The 20,224-nt window shown below is 45.6% G+C and overlaps 1 protein-coding gene across 1 annotated transcript in view; it reads right to left on the minus strand.

Annotated features, from left to right (window-relative positions):
• grm5a (glutamate receptor, metabotropic 5a) overlaps positions 1–20,224 on the minus strand; it is a 108,521-nt gene that overhangs the window by 38,220 nt on the left and 50,077 nt on the right. The window contains exons 6-8 of the mRNA XM_031809103.1: positions 16,467–16,716; positions 1,808–2,043; positions 1,076–1,197 (exon numbers count right to left, since the gene is read on the minus strand). Of these exons, the coding sequence (XP_031664963.1) occupies positions 1,076–1,197; positions 1,808–2,043; positions 16,467–16,716 (608 nt within the window). The remainder of the gene's footprint in view (positions 1–1,075; positions 1,198–1,807; positions 2,044–16,466; positions 16,717–20,224) is intronic.

Below are 20,224 nucleotides of genomic sequence, written 5' to 3' on the forward strand. Positions count from 1 at the left end.
ACACAACACAGACCCTGGTAATCAGGACAGAACAGACCCTGGTAACCAGGACACAACAGAGAGAGGTGTTAACACAGACCCTGGTAACCAGGACAGAACAGAGTGAGGTGTTACCACAGACCCTGGTAACCAGGACACAACAGCGAGAGGTGTTAACACAACACAGACCCTGGTAACCAGGACAGAACAGAGAGAGGTGTTAACACAACACAGACCCTGGTAACCAGGACAGAACAGAGAGAGGTGTTAACACAGACCCTGTTAACCAGGACAGAACAGAGAGAGGTGTTAACACAACACAGACCCTAGTAACCAGGACAGAACAGAGAGAGGTGTTAACACAGACCCTGGTAACCAGGACAGAACAGAGAGAGGTGTTAACACAGACCCTGGTAACCAGGACAGAACAGAGAGAGGTGTTAACACAGACCCTGGTAACCAGGACACAACAGAGAGAGGTGTTAACACAGACCCTGGTAACCAGGACAGAACAGAGCGAGGTGTTACCACAGACCCTGGTAACCAGGACACAACAGCGAGAGGTGTTAACACAACACAGACCCTGGTAACCAGGACAGAACAGAGAGAGGTGTTAACACAACACAGACCCTGGTAACCAGGACAGAACAGAGAGAGGTGTTAACACAGACCCTGTTAACCAGGACAGAACAGAGAGAGGTGTTAACAAAGACCCTGTTAACCAGGACAGAACAGAGAGAGGTGTTAACACAGACCCTGGTAACCAGGACAGAACAGAGAGAGGTGTTAGCACAGACCCTGGTAACCAGGACAGAACAGAGAGAGGTGTTAACACAGACCCTGGTAACCAGGACAGAACAGAGAGAGGTGTTAACACAGACCCTGGTAACCAGGACACAACAGAGAGAGGTGTTAACACAGACCCTGGTAACCAGGACAGAACAGAGAGAGGTGTTAACACAGACCCTGGTAACCAGGACAGAACAGAGAGAGGTGTTAACACAACACAGACCCTGGTAACCGGAAACACATCAACCAGAGTCAAAACACAGGCATGTACACACTATCATGTGCCAACGCTGACAGGTCCACCCACTTGGTATCCTGGGCAGACTGTCTGCTGCATAGTGTGTAGTCCATAAGCCATGGAGTAGATAGCGTTGATGACAAAACCCATCTTAGTGTCCTGGGCATACTGCTGCCGGAGAGACTCTCTACCTGCAGAGGGAACGGGGTACAGTACAGGCAAACTTCATCACATCTACACACAACTAGAGTCAAACCAGTTTCAGCACATCTACACACAACTAGTGTCAAACCAGTTTCAGCACATCTACACACAACTAGTGTCAAACCAGTTTCAGCACATCTATACACAACTAGAGTCAAACCAGGTTCAGTTTCAGCACATCTATACACAACTGGAGTCAAACCAGGTTCAGTTTCAGCACATGTATACACAACTGGAATCAAACCAGTTTCAGCACATCTACACATAACTAGAGTCAAACCAGTTTCAGCACATCTATACACAACTAGAGTCAAACCAGGTTCAGTTTCAGCACATCTATACACAACTGGAGTCAAATCAGTTTCAGCACACCTATACACAACTAGAGTCAAACCAGTCTCAGTTTCAGCACATCTATACACAACTAGAGTCAAACCAGGTTCAGTTTCAGCACATCTATACACAACTGGAGTCAAACCAGTTTCAGTTTCAGCACATCTACATGCAACTAGAGTCAAACCAGTTTCAGTTTCAGCACATCTACACACAACTAGAGCCAAACCAGTTTCAGCACACCTGCCTGTGTAGCCTACTCACTATTGCAGGTACGGTTGTACTTGGTGTTCTCCTGTGCGTGTCCCTTTAGTCTACATTGGAACCGGTGCTGCCAGAACTCAGTGAACCAGGGGTTCCTGGTGTTGTCATCTGGTTGCAGAGCCAAGTAGTAGTCGTCGAACCAGGGGATGTAGGCTGACTTCAGCTTTATAGTTATTCCCCCCGCAGCCTCTTGCTGATATCCATCTGTCACATCATACCGGTCAGCCCAGCCATCACTGGAGGAGGGAGATGGAGAGAGAGGGGAGACGGGGTGGGAGAGAGAGAGAGAGAGAGAGAGAGAGAGGGAAGAGGGAAGGGAGAGAGAGAGAGATAGGGGAGAGGGGAGGGCGAGAGAGAGGGGAGGGTTGAAAGAGAGAGAGGGGGAGATGGGAGAGAGAAAGAGAGGGGATGAGGGAGAGAGAGAGAGGGGAGAGGGGAGGGTATATGTCTTGTTGCTAAGAGAGTAACAATAGAACAGTGTGGACCGTATGACCTGTGCTGCACGATCACATTCACTTGTTGTATACAGTATAACACCGTCAAAAATATAGCTGCAAGCAACAACGCCGGGGTTCAGCCCACTGTGCCACCATCAGAAAAAAATGGAACCATTGCCCTTGTTGACCACGCTTGCCAAATATCAGAACTCAAAATCAAACTGATCATGATCAATATAATAAGCTTTTGATGTATTTTGGATCTTTTTTTCAATGACGTTGACCTCTTTTAAATGCATTATTCTACAGAACCGCTAGACCGATTAGCACCAGATTGGGTCTATAGCATCTATAGATACACATCCTTCCAAGACTCTAGCAGAAACAATATGGCCGCTATGAGCCTATGAGTTTGCGTTAACGATTGTTCCTGTCCAACAGAGCCAACACACGTCTAAACCGAACTGTACTATACAGGTTAGCTAGACACACTGATCAAACAGATCACGACACTGTATATAAACATGTGCCCGTCGTAGCGCCACCGTGTGGTCGATCTGAATGTGCTCAGATGTGTTAAGTCTTGACAGTGTTTGGAACAACTTTTGTTACAAATAGCCATGTCGGAGCATTTATTGTGAAAATATATTGATCAGTAGCGGCCATATTGTTTGAGAATCGTGGGAAATAAAACATCATTTGTGAGAGCTTGGTCCAGAGAGGCCAAGTATACAATTCTGTGCAGGTCAGTCATTTGATGCCAGAGGAGAGGCGTTTGAAGTGTTTTTCACAAAATGTTCAATCAGTTGTTACAGTGGTCAATTAGCAGGGCACCCCTTGACCCTGTATCACCATGCAAGGGTTCAACCTCCTGGGCTAGGGATCATCTACTAGGTTCCTTTACCACCATGCAAGGGTTCAACCTCCTGGGCTAGGGATCATCTACTAGGTTCCTTTACCACCATGCAAGGGTTCAACCTCCTGGGCTAGGGATCATCTACTAGGTTCCTTTACCACCATGCAAGGGTTCAACCTCCTGGGCTAGGGATCATCTACTAGGTTCCTTTATCACCATGCAAGGGTTCAACCTCCTGGGCTAGGGATCATCTACTAGGTTCCTTTACCACCATGCAAGGATTCAACCTCCTGGGCTAGGGATCATCTACTAGGTTCCTTTACCACCATGCAAGGGTTCAACCTCCTGGGCTAGGGATCATCTACTAGGTTCCTTTACCACCATGCAAGGGTTCAACCTCCTGGGCTAGGGATCATCTACTAGGTTCCTTTACCACCATGCAAGGGTTCAACCTCCTGGGCTAGGGATCATCCACTAGGTTCCTTTACCACCATGCAAGGGTTCAACCTCCTGGGCTAGGGATCATCTACTAGGTTCCTTTATCACCATGCAAGGGTTCAACCTCCTGGGCTAGGGATCATCTACTAGGTTCCTTTACCACCATGCAAGGGTTCAACCTCCTGGGCTAGGGATCATCTACTAGGTTCCTTTATCACCATGCAAGGGTTCAACCTCCTGGGCTAGGGATCATCTACTAGGTTCCTTTACCACCATGCAAGGGTTCAACCTCCTGGGCTAGGGATCATCTACTAGGTTCCTTTACCACCATGCAAGGGTTCAACCTCCTGGGCTAGGGATCATCTACTAGGTTCCTTTACCACCATGCAAGGGTTCAACCTCCTGGGCTAGGGATCATCTACTAGGTTCCTTTACCACCATGCAAGGGTTCAACCTCCTGGGCTAGGGATCATCTACTAGGTTCTACACCTGCATTGCTTGCTGTTTGGGGTTTTAGGCTGGGTTTCTGTACAGCACTTTGTGATATCAGCTGATGTAAGAAGGGCTATATAAATACATTTGATTTGATTTGCCACCATGCAAGGGTTCAACCTCCTGGGATCATCTACTAGGTTATTTTACCTTACTTTAGAAAATAGTAAAATTAAGAGAAAAAACCCTTGAATACTACCAACACTGCTGTTACTGTCTATTATCTATCCTGTTGTCTAGTCTTTACCTCTACCTACATTATATTACCTACCCTACTACCAACACTGCTGTTACTGTCTATTATCTATCCTGTTGTCTAGTCTTTACCTCTACCTACATTATATTACCTACCCTACTACCAACACTGCTGTTACTGTCTAGTATCTATCCTGTTGTCTAGTCTTTACCCCTACCTACATGTACATATTACCTACCCTACTACCAACACTGCTGTTACTGTCTATTATCTATCCTGTTGTCTAGTCTTTACCTCTACCTACATTATATTACCTACCCTACTACCAACACTGCTGTTACTGTCTATTATCTATCCTGTTGTCTAGTCTTTACCTCTACCTACATTATATTACCTACCCTACTACCAACACTGCTGTTACTCTGTTTATTATCTATCCTGATTGACTAGTCGTTACCTCTACCTACATGTCCACATTACCTCAACTACCTAAACTACCTAGTACCCCTGCACATACAATTGAAGTCAGAAGTTTACATACACTAAGTTGACTGTGCCTTTAAACAGCTTGGAAAACTCCAGAAAATTATGTCATGGCTTTAGAAGCTTCTGATAGGCTAATTGACATAATTTGAGTCAATTGGAGGTGTACCTGTGGATGTATTTCAAGGCCTACCTTCAAACTCAGTGCCTCTTTGCTTGACATCATGGGACAATCAAAAACCATCATAAAAAAGCCAGACTACGGTTTGCACATGGGGACACAGATTGTACTTCTTGGAGAAATGTCCTCTGGTCTGATGGAACAAAAATAGAAATGTTTGACCATAATGACCGTTGTTATGTTTGGAGGAAAAAGGGGGAGGCTTGCAAGTCGAAGAACACCATCCCAACCGTGAAGCACGGGGGTGGCAGCATCATGTTGTGGGGGTGCTGGAGGGACTGGTGCACTTCACAAAATAGATGGCATCATGAGGAAAGAAAATGATGTGGATATATTGAAGCAACAACTCAAGACATCAGGAAGTTAAAACTTGGTCACAAATGGGTCTTCCAAATGGACAATGACCCCAAGCATACTTTCAAAGTTGTGGCAAAATGGCTTAAGGACAACAAAGTCAAGGTATTAGAGTGGCCATCACAAAGCCTTGACCTCAATCCTATAGAACATTTGTGGGCAGAACTGAAAAAGTGTGTGCGAGCAAGGAGGCCTACAGACCTGACTCAGTTACACCAGCTCTGTCAGGAGGAATGGGACAAAATTCACCCAACTTATTGTGGAAAGCTTGTGGAAGGCTACCCGAAACGTTTGACCCAAGTTAAACAATTCGAAGGTAATGCTACCAAATACTAATTGAGTGTATGTAAACTTCTGACCCACTGGGAATGTGATGAAAGAAATAAAAGCTGAAATAAATAATTATCTACTATTATTCTCACATTTCACATCTTAAAATAAAGTGGTGATCCTAACTGACCTAAGACAGGGAATTTTTTAATTGGATGAAATGTCAGGAATGATGAAAAACTGAGTTTAAAAGTATTTGGCTAAGGTGTTGGTAAACTTCCCGACTTCAACTGTAGACTAGGTACTGGTACTTCCTGTATATAGACATGTTATTACCTGTTACTTCCTGTATATAGCCATGTTATTACCTGGTACTTCCTGTATATAGCCATGTTATTACCTGTTACTTCCTGTATATAGCCATGTTATTACCTGGTACTTCCTGTATATAGCCATGTTATTACCTGTTACTTCCTGTATATAGCCATGTTATTACCTGGTACTCCCTGTATAGAGCCATGTTATTACCTGGTACTTCCTGAATGAGAGTCTAAACTTTATGTTTTAATCCTGTCCCAAACGTTAATCTTTACCTCAACCACAGAATGAGAGTCTAAATTTATGTTTTAATCCTGTCCCAAATGTTAATCTTTACCTCAACCACAGAATGAGAGTCTAAATTTATGTTTTAATCCTGTCCCAAATGTTAATCTTTACCTCAACCACAGAATGAGAGTCTAAATTTATGTTTTTAGTTTGGAGCAACTTTGAAATTTGACGTTTGGAGAAAATTGATAATACCGTAAGATCTTGTTACACACACACACACACACACACACACACACACACACACACACACACACACACACACACACACACACACACACACACACACACACACACACACACTCGTCTCTCTCCCTGTATCTTCCCAGCTTTATCAGTATGAAACCTTAGGTAACCCAGTAGCAGAGGTTGTGTACTCTATCAGTTATACAACTGGAGGAGTGGGTGGCCTCTGTTCTGTTCCCTGGGTGGAAGAGGAGAAAAGAGAGGAGGAGAAGAGAGGAGAGAGGAGAGAGGAGAGAGGAGAGAGGAGAGAGGAGAGAGGAGAGGAGAGTAGAGGAGAGAGGAGGAGAGGAGAGAGGAAGAGAGGAGAGAAGTGGAGAGAAGAGGAGAGGAGAGGAGAGGAGAGAGGAGAGAGGAAGAGAGTAGAGAGGAGGAGAGGAGAGGAGAGGAGAGGCGAGGCGAGGCGAGGCGAGGCGAGGCGAGGCGAGGCGAGGCGAGGCGAGGCGAGGCGAGGCGAGGCGAGGCGAGGAGGAGAGGAGAGGAGAAGGGAGGAGGAGAGGAGAGGAGAGAGGAGAGAGGAGAGAGGAGAGAGGAGAGAGGAGAGAAGAGGAGAGTATAGGAGAGAGGAAGAGAGTAGAGAGGAGGAGAGTAGAGAAGTGTAGAGGAGAGGCGAGGAGAGAGAAGAGAGGAGGAGAGGAGAAAGGAGAGGAGAGAGGAGGAGAGGAGAGAGGAGGAGAGGAGAAAGGAGAGGAGAGAGGAGGAGAGAGGAGAGAGGAGGAGAGGAGAAAGGAGAGGATTTCAACTGCAGGTGTGGGTGGTCTCTGTTCTGTTCGCTGGGTGGAAGAGGAGAAGAGAAGCTTTCATAATATGCATAAAGTAGAGATAGAAGGGAGGGAGAGGGAGGGAGAGAGGGAGGAATGGAGAGGGAGGGAAAGAGAGGGAGGAATGGAGAGGGAGGGAAAGAGAGGGAGGGAAAGAGAGGGAGGAATGGAGAGGGAGGAATGGAGAGGGAGGGAAGAGAGGGAGGGAAAGAGAGGGAGGGAAAGAGAGGGAGGGATGGAGAGGGAGGGAAAGAGAGGGAGGGAAAGAGAGGGAGGGAAAGAGAGGGAGGGATGGAGAGGGAGGGAAAGAGAGGGAGGAATGGAGAGGGAGGGAAAGAGAGGGAGGGATGGAGAGGGGAGGGAAAGAGAGGGAGGGATGGAGAGGGAGGGAAAGAGAGGGAGGGAAAGAGAGGGAGGGATGGAGAGGAGGGAAAGAGAGGGAGGAATGGAGAGGGAGGGAAGGAGAGGGAGGGATGGAGAGGGAGGGAAAGAGAGGGAGGAATGGAGAGGGAGGGAAAGAGAGGGAGGGATGGAGAGGGAGGGAAAGAGAGGGAGGAATGGAGAGGGAGGAATGGAGAGGGAGGGAAAGAGAGGGAGGGATGGAGAGGGAGGGAAAGAGAGGGAGGAATGGAGAGGGAGGAATGGAGAGGGAGGGAAAGAGAGGGAGGAATGGAGAGGGAGGAATGGAGAGGGAGGGATTGGAGAGGGAGGGAAAGAGAGGGAGGAATGGAGAGGGAGGAATGGAGAGGGAGGGAAGAGAGGGAGGGGAAAGAAGAGGGGGGATGGAGAGGGGAGGGAAAGAGAGGGGAGGAATGGAGAGGGGGGAAAGAGGAGGGAGGAATGGAGAGGGAGGAACAGGAGAGGGAGGAATTGGAGAGGGAGGGAAAGAAGAGGGAGGAATGGGAGAGGGAGGGAAAGAGAAGGGAGGGATGGAGAGGGAGGGAAAGAGAGGGAGGGAAAGAGAGGGAGGGATGGGAGGAGGGAGGGAAAGAGAGGGAGGAATGGAGAGGGAAGGGAAAGAGAGGGAGGGAGGAGAGGGAGGGAAAGAGAGGGAGGAATGGAGAGGGACGGGAAAGGAGGGGAGGAATGGAGAGGGAGGAAATGGAAGAGGGAGGGAAAGGAGAGGGAGGGATGGAGAGGGAGGGAAGAGAGGGAGGAATGGAGAGGGAGGAAATGGAGAGGGAGGGAAAGAGAGGGAGGAATGGAGAGGGAGGAATGGAGAGGGAAGGGATGGAGAGGGAGGGAAAGAGAGGGAGGAAGGAGAGAGGAGGAATGGAGAGGGAGGGAAAGAGAAGGGAGGGAAAAGAGGAGGGAGGGATGGAGAGGGAGGGAAAGAGAGGGAGGAATGGAGAGGGAGGGAAGAGAGGGAGGAATGGAGAGGGAGGGAAAGAGAGGGAGAATGGAGATGGGGGGGGGGAGGGAAAGAGAGGGAGGAATGGAGAGGGAGGGAAAGAGAGGGAGGAATGGAGAGGGAGGGAAAGAGAGGGAGGAATGGGAGAGGGAGGGATGGAGAGGGAGAAGTAGAGGGAGGGAAAGAGAGGGAGGAATGGAGAGGGAGGAAAGAGAGGGAGGGAAAGAGAGGGAGGGAAAGAGAGGNGAGGGAGGAATGGAGAGGGAGGGAAAGAGAGGGAGGAATGGAGAGGGAGGGAAAGAGAGGGAGGAATGGAGAGGGAGGAATGGAGAGGGAGGAATGGAATGGAGAGGGAGGGAAAGAGAGGGAGGAATGGAGAGGGAGGGAAAGAGAGGGAGGAATGGAGAGGGAGGGAAAGAGAGGGAGGAATGGAGAGGGAGGGAAAGAGAGGGAGGAATGGAGAGGGAGGGAAAGAGAGGGAGGAATGGAGAGGGAGGAATGGAGAGGGAGGAATGGAGAGGGAGGGAAAGAGAGGGAGGAATGGAGAGGGAGGGAAAGAGAGGGAGGAATGGAGAGGGAGGAATGGAGATTGAGGGACTACGGGAGTGGAGAGAAAGAGAGAGAGGGATGGAAAGCAAGGGATAGCTATGAAAAGAAAAGAGAGAGATGGGGAAGGAGAGCAGCAACACACACACAAATAAACACACACCCACACACCCTTCTCTCTCCCTGTATCTTCCCAGATTTATCAGTATGAATCCTTAGGTAACCCAGTAGCAGTGGTTGTGTACTCTATCAGTTATACAACTGGAGGAGTGGGTGGCCTCTGTTCTGTTCCCTGGGTGGAAGAGGAGAAAAGAGAGGAGGAGAAGGAGAGAGGAGAGAGGAGAGGAGAGTAGAGGAGAGAGGAGGAGAGGGAGAGAGGAAGAGAGGAGAGAAGTGGAGAGAAGAAGAGAGGAGAGGAGAGAGGAGAACTCTCCTCTGCTCTGCTCCTCTCTCCTCGATCCTCCGTCCTCCTCTCTCATCTCTCCTTTCCTCATCTCTTCTTCTTATCTTATCTTCCACCCAAGGAACAGAACAGAGACCACCCACTCCTCCAGTTGGGGAAGAAAAGAGGAAGTAGAGGAGGAAAGAGTTGGAGAGGAGAAGAGAAGAGGCTTTCTGTTCTGTGGTCTCTGTTCTGCTCCCTGGATGGGAGAGGAGAGTCTTTAATAACAGTCATACAGTAGAGATTGAACAATGTAGAAAGAGGGATAGATGGAGGGAAGGAGAGGGGAGGACAGCAGAGAGAGACAGAGAGGATGGAGGGAGCGCATCAGAGAGAGAGAGAGAGATGGACGGGAGCGCATCAGAGAGAGAGAGAGATGGACGAAAGGAGAGGGAGAGTTGGAGGGATAGAGAGGGAGAGGATGGAGGGAGTGCATCAGAGAGAGGGAGAGATTGAGGGATGGAGAAGCAGAGATGGAGCTAAGGAGAGGGAGAGATGGAGTGATGGAGAGGGAGAGATGGAGAGGAGAGGGAGAGATGGAGTGATGGAGAGGGAAAGATGGAGTGATGGAGAGGGAGAGATGTAGGGATGGAGAAGGAGAGATGGAGGGAAGGAGAGGGAGAGTTGGAGTGATGAGAGGGAGAGATGGAGTGATGGAGAGGGAGAGATGGAGGGATGGAGAAGGAGAGATGGAGGGAATGAGAGGGAGAGATGGAGGGAAGGAGATGGAGAGATGGAGGGATGGATAGGGAGAGATGGAGCTAAGGAGAGGGAGAGATGGAGGGATGCAGAGGGAGAGATGGAGAGGGAGAGATGGAGGGATGGAGAGGAAGAGATGGAGAGGGAGAGATGGAGGGATGGATAGGGAGAGATGGAGTTAACGAGAGGGAGAGATGGAGGGATGCAGAGGAAGAGATGGAGGGATGGATAGGGAGAGATAGAGGGAGGGAGATGGAGGATGGATAGGTAGAGATGGAGGGATGCAGAGGGAGAGATGGAGAGGGAGAGATGAACGGATGCAGAGGGAGAGATGGAGAGGGAGAGATGGAGGATGCAGAGGAAGAGATGGAGGGATGGATAGGAGAGATGGAGAGGGAGAGATGGAGGGATGCAGAGGAAGAGATGGAGAGGGAGAGATGGAGGGATGGAGATGAGAGATGGAGAAGACACAGATATAGAGGGATGGAAAGCAAGGGATGGCTATGAAAATCAGAGGAGAAGAAAGGTTGAATCACTCCGGACTAGGGCTAGATAACCACCTTCTGACCTGGCAGGGCTAGATAACCACCTACTGACCTGGCAGGGCTAGATAACCACCTTCTGACCTGGCAGGGCTAGATAACCACCTTCTGACCCTGGCAGGGCTAGATAACCACCTTCTGACCTGGCAGGGCTAGATAACCACCTTCTGACCTGGCAGGGCTAGATAACCATCTACTGACCTGGCAGGGCTAGATAACCACCTTCTGACCTGGCAGGGCTAGATAACCACCTTCTGACCTGGCAGGGCTAGATAACCATCTACTGACCTGGCAGGGCTAGATAACCACCTTCTGACCTGGCAGGGCTAGATAACCATCTACTGACCTGGCAGGGCTAGATAACCACCTACTGACCTGGCAGGGCTAGATAAACATTCCTACTGACATGGCAGGGCTAGATAACACCTACTGACCTGGCAGGGCTAGATAACCACCCTACTGACCTGGCAGGGCTAGATAAACACCTACTGACCTGGCAGGGCTAGATAAACACCTACTGACCTGGCAGGGCTAGATAAACACCTACTGACCTGGCAGGGCTAGACACACACACACACACACACACACGCTGAACACACACACACACACACACACACACACACACACACACACACACACACACACACACACACACACACACACACACACATGGACAAACCTATTACTTAAACCCCTACAGTAGAGCAAATGTATAGAACAGTAGAGAGAACTGATTCAGATCATCGATTTCTACCTTCCACATCTGCTGGTGGCCGATGTTTACCTTCCACATCTGCTGGTGGCCGATGTTTACCTTCCACATCTGCCGGTGGCCGATGTTTACCTTCCACATCTGCCGGTGGCCGATGTTTACCTTCCACATCTGCTGGTGGCCGATGTTTACCTTCCACATCTGCTGGTGGCCTTCCACATCTGCTGGTGGCCGATGTCTACCTTCCACATCTGCTGGTGGCCGATGTCGACCTTCCACATCTGCTGGTGGCCGATGTCTACCTTCCTAATCTGCTGTTGGCCGATGTCGACCTTCCACATCTGCTGGTGGCCGATGTCTACGTTCTGCTGGTGGAAGGTGGCTGAGCTACAGCAGTGTTTTTCAGACCAGGGGACATCCCGTAAACCAGTCTCCACCTTCCTGAGTGGTATGACGGCTGCGTTATCCCATGGTGTTTATACTTGTGTACTATTGTTTGTACAGATGAACGTGGCCCCTTCAGGCATTTGGAAATTGCTCCCAAGGATGATCCAGACTTGTGGAGGTCTACAAAAAAATGTTCTGAGATCTTGGCTGATTTCTTTTGTTTTTCCCATGATGCCAAGCGAAGAGGCACTGAGTTTGAAGGTGGGCCTTGAAATACATCCACAGGTACAGCTCCAATTGACTCAAATTATGTCAATTCGCCTAACAGAGGCGTCTACAGCTATGACATCATTTTCTGTCATTTTCCAAACTGGTTAAAGGCACAGTCAACTTAGTGTATGTAAACTTCTGACCCACTGGAATTGTGATACAGTGAATTATAAGTGAAATGATCTGTCTGTAAACAATTTTTTGAAAAATGACCTGTGTTCACGCACAAAGTAGATGTCCTAACCGACTTGCCAAAACTATAGTTTGTTAACAAGAAATGTATGGAGTGGTTGAAAAACGAGTTAATGACTCCAACCTAAGTGTATGTAAACTTCCAACTTCAACTGTACACATCCTCTATGTTATTCAATGTGTTTCTAGAGGCTAATAACGCTAAAGACTAAATCTATGTTTCATCAAAACTTACAGTCATCCTACAATTTCAAATCAAATAGCTAAATAATCATTGCTATGACCATCTTAAAACAATACCATAGGTTAACTTGTTTTAAACCCAGCGATGGGGCTATTAGACCTTAGGAGGTACTAAATGAAGATAATAACAAACACCAACATCTCAGAAGGGCGTTGGGCCACCGACTCCCTTAATAATGTACAGCGTGCTAGCTCAGGCTTCCTTAATAATGTACAGCGTGCTAGCTCAGGCTCCCTTAATAATGTACAGCGTGCTAGCTCAGGCTCCCTTAATAATGTACAGCGTGCTAGCTCAGGCTCCCTTAATAATGTACAGCGTGCTAGCTCAGGCTCCCTTAATATTGTACAGCGTGCTAGCTCAGGCTCCCTTAATAATGTATAGCGTGCTAGCTCAGGCTCCCTTAATAATGTACAGCGTGCTAGCTAAAGCTCCCTTAATAATGTACAGCATGCTAGCTCAGGCTCCCTTAATAATGTACAGCGTGCTAGCTCAGGCTCCCTTAATAATGTACAGCATGCTAGCTCAGACTCCCTTAATAATGTACAGCGTGCTAGCTCAGGCTCCCTTAATAATGTACAGTGTGCTAGCTCAGGCTCCCTTAATAATGTACAGCGTGCTAGCTCAGGCTCCCTTAATAATATACAGCTTGCTCGCTCAGGCTCCCTTAATAATGTACAGCGTGCTAGCTCAGGCTCCCTTAATAATGTACAGTGTGCTAGCTCAGGCTCCCTTAATAATGTACAGCGTGCTAGCTCAGACTCCCTTAATAATGTACAGCTTGCTAGCTCAGGCTCCCTTAATAATGTACAGCGTGCTAGCTCAGGCTCCCTTAATAATGTACAGCGTGCTAGCTCAGGCTCCCTTAATAATGTACAGCGTGCTATCTCAGGCTCCCTTAATAATGTACAGCGTGCTATCTCAGGCTCCCTTAATAATGTACAGCGTGCTAGCTCAGACTCCCTTAATAATGTACAGCTTGCTAGCTCAGGCTCCCTTAATAATGTACAGCATGCTAGCTCAGACTCCCTTAATAATGTACAGCGTGCTAGCTCAGGCTCCCTTAATAATGTACAGTGTGCTAGCTCAGGCTCCCTTAATAATGTACAGCGTGCTAGCTCAGGCTCCCTTAATAATATACAGCTTGCTCGCTCAGGCTCCCTTAATAATGTACAGCGTGCTAGCTCAGGCTCCCTTAATAATGTACAGTGTGCTAGCTCAGGCTCCCTTAATAATGTACAGCGTGCTAGCTCAGGCTCCCTTAATAATGTACAGTGTGCTAGCTCAGGCTCCCTTAATAATGTACAGCGTGCTAGCTCAGGCTCCCTTAATAATGTACAGTGTGCTAGCTCAGGCTCCCTTAATAATGTACAGCGTGCTAGCTCAGACAGACAGACAGGCAGAGGTAGTCACAGACAGACAGACAGACAGACAGGCAGAGGTAGTCACAGACAAACAGACAGACAGACAGACAGACAGACAGACAGGCAGGCAGGCAGGCAGACAGGCAGACAGACAGACAGACAGACAGACAGACAGACAGACAGACAGACAGACAGACAGACAGACAGACAGACAGACAGACAGACAGACAGACAGACAGACAGACAGACAGACAGACAGACAGACAGACAGGCCCATATCTCCTCTATTATCCCATTGGTGAAGAGGCTAATGGAGCTTTGACTCAGCTACGATGTTTACCTGGACTGACTAACACTGGGCTCCACTGGGCTCCACTGTACTGCCGTTTCCAGCCCAGCCATTGTAAGGCATTCTGTCTGGGTGAAACTGAGTCAGAATGGAGCCCTTAGTCCCACTCCCCAGTAGCAACATCAGAACACTGAGACCCTGACACCATTTTCATAAATAGATGTTTTAATTTAAATATTCAACACTACCTAAAAATAAAGTGTTTCCAGAAACACTGATAATGCACAGAGCAGTGTAATATAATTATGTATGTAGTCCAAGGGCATTGCTATGTTCAGTTTCGTCAGGTTTGATTGACAGACAGCCTCTGTATGTTAGTAATGAGATGAGCCATTATTAGAGCACCAGGGATAGAAGTGGACTGGGAGGAAGGGATCACAACCTTAAAATAAACACCTACTGGAGGAGGAGAAGATTTTAAAAAACCTGGAGAAATATCTCTCTCTCTTTCTTTCTGTTCCCCTCACTCTCAGTTTCTCTTTCTCCATCCATCTCCTTCTCTCCCCTCTTCTCCCTCCCTCCCTCCCTCCCTCCCTCCCTCCCTCCCTCCCTCCCTCCCTCCCTCCCTCCCTCCCTCCCTGCCCTCCCTGCCCTCCCCTCCCCTCCCCTCCCTCCCTCCCTCCCTCCCTCCCCTCCCCTCCCCTCCCCTCCCCTCCCCTCCCCTCCGCTCCCTCCCTGCCCTCCCCTCCCGCCCTCCCTCCCTCCACTCCCCTCCCTCGCTCCACTCTCTTTCTAACTAAATAGTTCTATGAATAGCGGTGCGTAATTTGTAATGGCCTGGAGGCAGAATTCATGAAAAGCGATTTTCCCAGCTATTAGGGAATTTGTCATCTTAGAGAAGGTGATATTTTTAGAAATGGATCAGAGATAGATTAATAATCCTGTATGAATGGACCAGAGATAGATTAATAATCCTGGATGAATGGACCAGAGATAGATTAATAATCCTGTATGAATGGATCAGAGATAGATTAATAATCCTGTATGAATGGACCAGAGATAGATTAATAATCCTGTATGAATGGACCAGAGATAGATTAATAATCCTGTATGAATGGACCAGAGATAGATTAATAATCCTGTATGAATGGACCAGAGATAGATTAATAATCCTGTATGAATGGACCAGAGATAGATTAATAATCCTGTATGAATGGACCAGAGATAGATTAATAATCCTGTATGAATGGACCAGGGATAGATTAATAATCCTGTATGAATGGATCAGAGATAGATTAATAATCCTGTATGAATGGATCAGAGATAGATTAATAATCCTGTATGAATGGACTCTTGATGGATTAATAATCCTGTATGAAAACCATCATTATCTATCCATTGCTTCTGCCTTTTTTCAAAAAGAGAGAGACCACGACTCATCTTCAGAAGGCTAGGCAAGAGGAGCGCTGTACTGTAAGCCTCTGTCAATAGGGGACACACAAACACGCTAACTTTTCTTGACACAATGACATCCCTACATCTGTTGATGGAAACAGTGTTGTGAAATTGTCAGCTGTCATGACGGTTTATGTTGTCCCATACGAAGTCCCTGTGAATTAAAGCAGTAGGATTTACCTGGTGAGAGAAGTTGTATCTCAGCATCAAGGGAGGATGACAGGGTGGTGATGGTGGTGGTGGTGGAGATGATGATAGTGGTGATGATAGTGGTGATGATGGTGGTGACGGTGACGAAGATGAAGCCAATGCCAGTAACCATGGAAACAGCCTCTGCGATGCAACTGGAGTTGTAAATAGATTAAGGTATAAAAACAAGATGATACAATTATGAAAACAGTGAGTGAGTGTGAGTGTGAGTGTGAGTGTGTGTGTGTGTGTGTGTGTGTGTGTGTGTGTGTGTGTGTGTGTGTGTGTGTGTGTGTGTGTGTGTGTGTGTGTGTGTGTGTGAAATGAATTGAAGTTATTGCAAATGTACGAGGCTGTTTCTCGGTCCGAGAACCTTCTAGAGCCACGTAACTCACCACGCACTATCGACCTGAGATCTAGAACAGGTTTCTAAAGTTTCGGAACGGTCTGACGGTTCTTTAATTAATAGTTCCAACAAGGTTAACTAATGCAGGCACTGTCTGTCTCTACGCATCCCAATGTGTCCTTCCTTCCAAGCTGTGTGTGTGTGTGTGTGTGTGCGTGAGAGTGTGTGAGAGTGTGTGTGTGTGTGTGTGTGTGTGTGTGTGTGTGTGTGTGTGTGTGTGTGTGTGTGTGTGTGTGCGTATCTCTCTCTCCACTCACCTCCCCACCAGTAGGAACTCCCCCACCAGGTGTTTCCGTCTCATTGCCATCAGTATGCCCCGTACAGTCATGCCCTCGCAGAAGCACGCCACCACCCGAGCCTTGGGAAGGTGTCCTCTCAGCTTCTCCAGCAGCTTGTCAAAGTTGTGCTCCCCTGCGTTGCTGTAGATCTTATCCGAGTGAGCGATACAGATCCCCTCTCTAGCTGCCAGTTCCTTAAAGGCTTCCATACCACTCTCACCATAGTTACCTATAGACAGAGACATTCACAACAGAAACATTATAGACATTAATATGTTACAGTATGTGGGTGGGTAGTGTAGTGTTAGACAAAACACACTATGTAGGAGACACTCCATCCCCTAGGAGGCAGCATCAACTGAGTCCATGTGCTGTGCTGCCAAGCCTTGATAATGGAATCAGGTACCAAGCTGACCAAAGCGCCTGCTGATGTTTGGGATTTTGGGGCGTTATTTCTAGTTCTTCTCTGGGGAGAAGTTTTCTTGGTATATATCCACTACCGGTAAAAAGTTTTGTCTCATTCAAGGGTTCTTCTTTATGTTTTACATTGTAGAATAATAGTGAAGACATCAAAACTATGAAATAACACATATGGAATCATGTAGTAACCAGAACAGTGTTAAACAAATCAAAATATATTTTATATTTGAGATTCTTCAAAGTAGCCACCCTTTGCCTTGATGACAGCTTTGCACACACTTGGCATTCTCTCAACCAGCTTCATGAGGTAGACAACTGGAATGCATTTAAAATAACAGGTGTGCCTTGTTAAAAGTTAATTTGTGGAATTTCATTCTTTCTCACTGCGTTCAGTTTTGTTGTGACCAGGTAGGGCTGGTATACAGAAGATAACCCTATTTGGTAAAAGACCAAGTCCATATTACGATAGGAACAGCTCAAATAAGCAAAGAGAAATGACAGTCCATCATTACTTTAAGACATGGTCAGTCAATACGGCAAATTTCGAGAAATTTTAAAGTTTTTCAGTCGCAAAAACCATCAAGCGCTATGATGAAACTAGCTCTCATGAGGACCGCCACAGGAAAGAAAGACCCAGAGTTACCTCTGCTGCAGAGGATAAGTTCATAGGAGTTACGATACTCAGAAATTGCAGCCCAAATAAATGCTTCACAGGGTTCAAGTAACAGACACATCTCAACATCAACTGTTCAGAGGAGACTGTGTGAATCAGACCTTCATGGTCGAATTGCTGCAAAGAAACCACTACTAAAGGACACCAATAAGAAGAAGAGACTTGCTTGGGCCAAGAAACATGAGTAATCTACATTAGACCAGTGGAAATTTGTCCTTTGGTCGGTCTGGAGTCCAAATTGGATATTTTTGGTTCCAACCGCCGTGTCTTTGTGAGACGAGGTGTGGGTGAACGGATGATCTCCATCCGGACAATCAGGACAATGACCCAACAAACCTCCAGGATGTGTAAGTGCTATTTTACCAAGAAGGAGAGTGATGGAGTACTGCATCAGATGACCTGGCCTCCACAATCCCCTGACCTCAACCAAATTGTGATGGTTTGAGATGAGTTAAACCGCAGAGTGAAGAAAAGCAGCCAGTTTTTCTTTACTATTATTCTACAAAAAAAATCAAAAAAATAGTTAAAATAAAGAAAAAAATAATAATTAGTAGGTGACAGGTAATATGTAATATAATATAATAGAATATATATAATAGTAATAGATAATATAGTAATATGTAATATAATATAATAGAATATATATATAATAGTAATAGATAATATAGTAATATGTAATATAATATAATAGAATATATATATAATAGTAATATGTAATATAATATAATAGAATATATATATAATAGTAATAGATAATATAGTAATATGTAATATAATATAATAGAATATATATATAATAGTAATAGATAATATAGTAATATGTAATATAATATAATAGAATATATATATAATAGTAATAGATAATATAGTAATATGTAATATAATATAATAGAATATATATAATAGTAATAGATAATATAGTAATATGTAATATAATATAATAGAATATATATATAATAGTAATAGATAATATAGTAATATGTAATATAATATAATAGAATATATATATAATACTAATAGATAATATAGTAATATGTAATATAATATAATAGAATATATATATAATAGTAATAGATAATATAGTAATATGTAATATAATATAATAGAATATATATATAATAGTAATAGATAATATAGTAATATGTAATATAATATAATAGAATATATATATAATAGTAATAGATAATATAGTAATATGTAATATAATATAATAGAATATATATATAATAGTAATAGATAATATAGTAATATGTAATATAATATAATAGAATATATATATAATAGTAATAGATAATATAGTAATATGTAATATAATATAATAGAATATATATATAATAGTAATAGATAATATAGTAATATGTATAATTAATAGAATATAATAGAATATATATATAATAGTAATAGATAATATAGTAATATGTATAATTAATAGAATATAATAGAATATATATATATAATAGTAATAGATAATATAGTAATATGTATAATTAATGTAATATGTAATATGTTAGTGTAATTATTTGAATTTGAACAAGATACTAATCCGCTGGCCGACCAAGACGTCGAGAGAGAAGGAGCTAGCCCTAAACATAAGGAGAGGTTACGGTTTCCTGAGTACCTGCAGTCAACACCTGGTCACACATGCTTACTACTCACATCAAGTCAGGTTACAGACCATGTAGCTAGGACCCCTAGACATAGTGAGTCAGGTTACAGACCATGTAGCTAGGACCCCTAGACAGTCAGGTTACAGACCATGTAGCTAGGACCCCTAGACAGTCAGGTTACAGACCATGTAACTAAGACCTCTAGACAGTCAGGTTACAGACCATGTAACTAGGACCCCTGGACAGTCAGGTTACAGACCATGTAGCTAGGACCTCTAGACATAATGGGTCAGGTTACAGACCATGTAGCTAGGACCCCTAGACATAATGAGTCAGGTTACAGACCATGTAGCTTGGACCTCTAGACATAATGGGTCAGGTTACAGACCATGTAGCTAGGACCCTAGACATAATGAGTCAGGTTACAGACCATGTAGCTAGGACCCCTAGACATAATGAGTCAGGTTACAGACCATGTAACTAGGACCCCTAGACAGTCAGGTTACAGACCATGTAGCTAGGACCCCTAGACAGTCAGGTTACAGACCATGTAGCTAGGTCCCCTAGACAGTCAGGTTACAGACCATGTAGCTAGGACACCTAGACATAATGATTCAGGTTACAGACCATGTAGCTAGGACCCCTAGACATAATGAGTCAGGTTACAGACCATGTAGCTAGGACCCCTAGACAGTCAGGTTACAGACCATGTAGCTAGGACCTCTAGACATAATGAGTCAGGTTACAGACCATGTAGCTAGGACCCCTAGACATAATGAGTCAGGTTACAGACCATGTAGCTAGGACCCCTAGGCATAATGAGTCATGTTACAGACCGTGTAGCTAGGACCCCTAGACAGTCAGTTTATAGACCATGTAACTAGGACCCCTAGACAGTCAGGTTACAGACCATGTAGCTAGGACCTCTAGACATAATGAGTCAGGTTACAGACCATGTAGCTAGGACCCCTAGTCAGGTTACAGACCATGTAGCTAGGACCTCTAGACATAATGAGTAAGGCTACAGACCATGTAGC

Source organism: Oncorhynchus kisutch, linkage group LG29, assembly GCF_002021735.2.
Source record: "Oncorhynchus kisutch isolate 150728-3 linkage group LG29, Okis_V2, whole genome shotgun sequence".
In the NCBI taxonomy this organism is placed as follows: Eukaryota; Metazoa; Chordata; class Actinopteri; order Salmoniformes; family Salmonidae; genus Oncorhynchus; species Oncorhynchus kisutch.